The 5167-nt window shown below is 42.0% G+C and overlaps 1 protein-coding gene across 1 annotated transcript; it reads right to left on the bottom strand.

Moving 5' to 3' along the window:
• Window positions 1-91: 91 nt before the first annotated feature.
• ckma (creatine kinase, muscle a) lies at window positions 92-4464 on the bottom strand. The gene is made up of 8 exons (XM_063894930.1): window positions 4301-4464; window positions 2811-3018; window positions 2509-2663; window positions 2204-2336; window positions 1787-1958; window positions 1204-1327; window positions 922-1111; window positions 92-589 (listed from the first exon to the last, which is right to left on the bottom strand). Exons 2-8 carry the CDS (start codon window positions 3001-3003, stop codon window positions 411-413), a joined length of 1146 nt encoding a protein of 381 aa, XP_063751000.1. The 5' UTR covers window positions 3004-3018; window positions 4301-4464; the 3' UTR covers window positions 92-410.
• Window positions 4465-5167: the final 703 nt, after the last annotated feature.

Below are 5167 nucleotides of genomic sequence, written 5' to 3'. Positions count from 1 at the left end.
GTTGGCATCTTCTTTTCTTTATTTTGGTATGAAGATTAAACTTTGTTATTTCTTTTTTTCATGTTGCAACACAAATCATCAAAATGATCCATTTAGATGTTTCAATGGGGAACTTTTTTTTATTGAGCAATATGAACAGCATCAATAATCATTGCTTTTCATGAGAAAAAGTAGGTGATACCACGTCTGCTAGGCGAGCCCAGCTCAGTGGAGGCTGATCCCAGGATGTTACCAAACAACACAGGTGAAGGTGAAAAAAAAGAACAATGGCAGAGGAACAAGAAGGCTGGAAGGAAGACACAGGTGCGCAGAGTCAATAGTCTCTGGTGAGCTTCTGTCTCCTCTGCACGCCCGTCAGCTTGCTCCATTGCACATGAATGGTCATGAGGTAAACGCAAGATTGTCCCTCTTTACTTCTGGGCGGGGATCATGCTGTCGATAGCCTCTCCCTTCTCCAGCTTCTTCTCCATCTCAACCATGAGCTTGACACCATCAACCACCAGCTGCACCTGTGACACCTCGGAGGAACCCAGACGGTCAGCGTTGGAGATGTCGAACACACCACCGACGGAGGCTGTGTCCACACCACCTAAAGAGGATGAAGTGCAAGAGATGATCAGATTACAAATCCCTCTTTCTGGCTCAGAATGCTGCAGAATATCAGGTTCTTATGGTTCTTCCACATTAAAAAAAACAGAAACCTTGACTTTAATTAAATCTATTATGTCAACAGATTTCACATAACTATATTAGGTTATAAGCAATAATATTTAGTTTAAATAAAAAATATTATGTTCAATTTAATATTATTGCTTAAACTAACCTAACAAAGTCATGTGAATTTCTTTGACATAATACATTTAATTAAAGATTAAGTTACAGTTTTTTCAGTGCAGACTGAAGAGTGAAGGATATTTGTACCTGTGCCACGCTTCTGCAGACGCAGCCTGTTGAGGATCTCGTCGAACTTGGGGTGTGTGCTCAGCTTGGGAAGCTTGACGTGGACTCCACCACGCAGGCCGGTTCCCAGGTTGGAGGGGCAGGTCAGGATATAGCCGAGATGCTCGTTCCACATGAAGCCGTGTCCGTGCTTCTTGAAGATCTCCTCAATCTTGAAGAAGGAGAAAACGGAAGAGTCAGAAAAACATCCAGCAGTGATCCACTATCTGCTCTTTTTTGGACCCTGTTTTTAATTATGTGTACCTTCTGCAGACCAACGCAGAAACGCTTGAAGACCTCCCTCATGTTGCCGCCCTTCTGCATGGAGATGACACGCAGGTGATCCTCCTCGTTCACCCAGACCAGGAAGGTCTTGTTGTCGTTGTGCCTGGAAGGAGATGGATGCAAAGGATCAGTAAACAGTAGATGGAGAAACATGTTTCTAATGTTTCAAAGCTGGTCTGCTCAGCATTATAATTTATAACTGGACTTTTCTTCATACTCTCCATTTTACATTTATATTGATATTATATACTATTTCTTGCACACTTAATGAAAATAATATTCTACTTTTACATTTTGTTAGATGTAGTTTGGCCCTTCCTAGTGTATATTTAACAGATAGTCTTCAGATTTTTATCTTTCACGTTCACCATGTGTATTTTACTTTTTAGTTATTTTTTATTTCCTATTTTTATACTTATAAAAATAGGAAATAAAGGCCTTGCACATCGTATTTTCACATTTTGTGCAATGCCTTGTTTTAACGTGCTGCTGTGGCGAGAAATGTCCCAATTTGGGATCAATAAAGTAAATCTTATCTTATCGTATTATTGGTCAAACTCACATGATGCCTCTGCCGTCGGGCCAGTCACGGGCCATGCCGGCGCAGGTCAGCAGGGGAGAGACGGGCTTGTCGAACAGGAAGTGATCGTTGATCAGCTGATCCTGCTCGGCATCAGTCATGGACTTCAGGGGGTAGTACTTGCCCTTGAACTCACCATCCAGGCTGGTCAGAGCTGGAGAGACAGATGTACTGTTGTTACCAGTTGTTGTGATCAATCCAAAAAGGAAAGACTAAGCAGTGGGAGCTTCTTCTTAAAACTACATTACATGATCAAGCATTAAAAGAACAAGAATGTGTTTATTTGTTTGCTAACTGCATCTACTTCTCTTACCCTCAGCCCAGCCCTAACCCTAACCCCCCCAAACCCAGTTTTCACAAGCCTTGCATACGTATGGACATAAACTCATAATTACTCACCCTCAACGGACAGCTTCTCAATGCCTCTACGCTCGCCACGGCTGTTGTGGGGGGGAAGAGTGAATCCCTTGATGCTGCGACCAGTACGCACACGGCTGGACAGAACGTAGTTGGGGTCCAGGTCGTCACCTCCCTAAGGAAACATGATCAAATGTGATTATGAGGTAAAACAGGGCACACATGCACAGCAATGAGCAACATCACATGAGTTCCTATTCGTCTTTTTAAAGTTGTGTAAATCAATTAAATTATTTGTACAGTTTTAACATCATATAGTCTTATCCATCTAGTATTTTTTTTCTCACCTTCAGGTTCTCGAAGTTCAGGTCGGTCTTGTGCTTGTCAGTGGGCTTGTATCCACCATGACGGTCTGAGATGATGGGGTCAAACAGATCCTTGAAGACCTCGTAGGACTCCTCATCACCAGCAACGCAGCCAACAGTCATGATGAAGGGGTGACCTGGAGACATGGAGGAAAGCAGACGTTTGAGTGCGTGGGACTAGTTTCAGATTTTATTTGATCATTTTGTTGACAGAATAATCTTGGAAATACTCTACATGTGTGAAGTTAAGATTTTTCTGAATTTGAGTGTCTCTCTTGTCTTACCAGGGTTGTCGACACCAGTCTGGATGACATCATCCAGGGTGAAGCCACTAGGTGTCTGCCTGTCCCTAATCTTGCCGTACAGTTCCTTGCTCAGCACCTTTGCCATATGGTTGTTGTGCTTGGACAGATCGGGGAACTCATCCTCAACTTTGTAGTTGAGTTTGAAGTTGTTGTGGGTGTTACCGAAAGGCATGATTGCTTTCTAACACTGCAAAGACAGAAAAACAAAAAATGAATAAACTTGAACAGAGGTTTGGGATTATGAAAAAAAATGGGTTAAAAATTCATTCTAATCCGACACTATGTGAAGGTTAACTGAACATCCACAAAAACAAAACTTTGTAATTATTGGATATTTTGCAAGACAGCTGCAGAGGTTTAATGGAATCCGAGGAATCCTGGTAACAAGTGTCACTCAATTCTCGACGGCGGCTCAGATGTCCCATTTAAATGGAGTTGGAGTGGAACGTTTGTTGGCTGTGTATTTTTAGCATCAGAACATCTAACTGCATACCCTTTTTTTTTTTTTAAATGTCCTTCACATGTACAAGAACTATCTTAATTCTTGGACGTACTACCCCAGTTCTCCAATTTACACTTCGACACATAATCACGGAAGTGTTTGCCTGTCATGTTTTACATATGCATCCCCTTTAAAAACACCTTCTTTTGTATCACTTATATCACCACTTACTGTGCATGTTCAGACACTTAGTGCATCACTTGTCACCATGCAGAAATTCCTAGGGAAGTCTGAGGAGCTGCCCATTGCTTCCATTCAGTCCACTCTACCATGCTCCAACCAGATTTATTTGCTTCTGACTATCTTTACATTTGACTGACGCATGCAATGACGCACCTGTGACATCCCATGAAATACAATCTGCAGCGTGTAGTATAGCATTTTGGTAATAGGCCAATTTGTTTTACTCCATAACATCTCTGATGTACAATTTCTATCAAAGGAGCAATTGTCTTGTCAAGTGCCATTTTAAGATGCGACTCTTAAACAGGTGTAAAAACGTAAGTTAAGGCAGTCTCTTACTCTTATGTATAAATCTGCGAAACACCTGTCCCCATAAATTAGCATCCAATTGAAAGTACCTTTTGAGAAAATAAGTACATGTATTGCTACAAGTAAATGCAACAGCGATGCAGCTACATCTTTGTTAAAACATCATGTTTTTGCATATTTTCATTTAATATCATCAATAGGACTAAACTTTCCAAATTGAATGACCTCTAATACCCAGTAGGTCTCTATTTCCTAAAAAGCATGATATGGATTCAAACATCCTTACATTTTGTGCATTTATCCTTAAATTTCCTCAGGTTCTTTGAATTCCTAACTGTTAATCACAGAGAATAAATGCCCCAAAGTGTATTTTCTCAATTCTGTGTGTTTGAATGGTTCTCCGAATGCCCATGTCTCTAAATATCTGCACCACCTCCTTACTACAAACCGTAAAATCTCTGTGATGTTTCTTTACCTTCACAGCAGACAAGAAAGAGGTAACAATCCTTGGGATCAGATCCTGTTCACCACTGCCAAAATAGGGTCACCCAACTCTGGAAGACTTTGCACCCTGTTTATATACCGGGCAGACCCTCAGCCATAGGCTGTCCATTTTAGTGCCTGCCGCGCCCTCATTGGCTAGACCCATCGTACTGAACAGTTTATGAAAGGGACGCATTTACATCTCAGACATCCAAGACGGCCACTGCAGCTGTACCCTCACCCTCCTCACCTCCCCCGCCACCACCACCCCCCCCACCCTTAGTCAAAAGACAACACCATGTGGTGGTGTGTATCTGGGGGGGGGGTCACAAGGGTGGCTGAGAGGTGGGGTTGGGGGGGAATTGAAGGAACTGAAAAAAACTGAGCTTCACTTTTGGCATTGGAGATCATGGGTCTTTGTGTGAGGCGTAAAGGAGGAAAGACTTACTGTTCTTTTCACTTGCAAATGGGAGCCATGTTGACTTGCTGTTCAAATAAATAATTTATCCAGCAGATGGGAATCTGAGTTATAGCTCATTAATATATGGCCAGACAAATGTCAAGTACGTGTTTTTGATGGATACCTTTGTGATGATGAGTAATTAGGTTTAGGGTTAGGGTCCTCCTTGATGATGTAATAGAGTAATGACCCTCTGAAGGAAGAAGGTCAGTTTTACACAATAACAGCAGCTGATCATCGGCTGTCAAAATCAGTGGAATCAGTATTATCAGTGTGTTGATGATTGTTGCGTTCTGAAAACCAGGAAAGGAGAGGAGATTGAGGTAGTCTAACCCTTCCAATGACCTCAACTCTGCTGGTTTCTTCTTGAAAGGGGAGGAGAACAGAGCCCAAGCTATT

The sequence above is a fragment of the Eleginops maclovinus genome, chromosome 11 (genome assembly GCF_036324505.1).
Source record: "Eleginops maclovinus isolate JMC-PN-2008 ecotype Puerto Natales chromosome 11, JC_Emac_rtc_rv5, whole genome shotgun sequence".
Classification (NCBI taxonomy): Eukaryota; Metazoa; Chordata; class Actinopteri; order Perciformes; family Eleginopidae; genus Eleginops; species Eleginops maclovinus.
The sequence above is the reverse complement of the archived record's forward strand: the minus strand, read 5'-3'. Positions and strand labels throughout refer to the sequence as shown.

Excerpts from the sequence above, each read along its gene's own strand:
- ckma (XM_063894930.1), bottom strand. The coding sequence starts at position 3,003 with ATGCCTTTCGGTAACACCCACAACAACTTCAAACTCAACTACAAAGTT. Across the intron at positions 2,664-2,810 it reads GACTGGTGTCGACAACCCTG|GTCACCCCTTCATCATGACT; the intron begins GTAAGACAAGAG and ends CCATGTCTCCAG. Across the intron at positions 590-921 it reads TCTGCAGAAGCGTGGCACAG|GTGGTGTGGACACAGCCTCC; the intron begins GTACAAATATCC and ends CATCCTCTTTAG.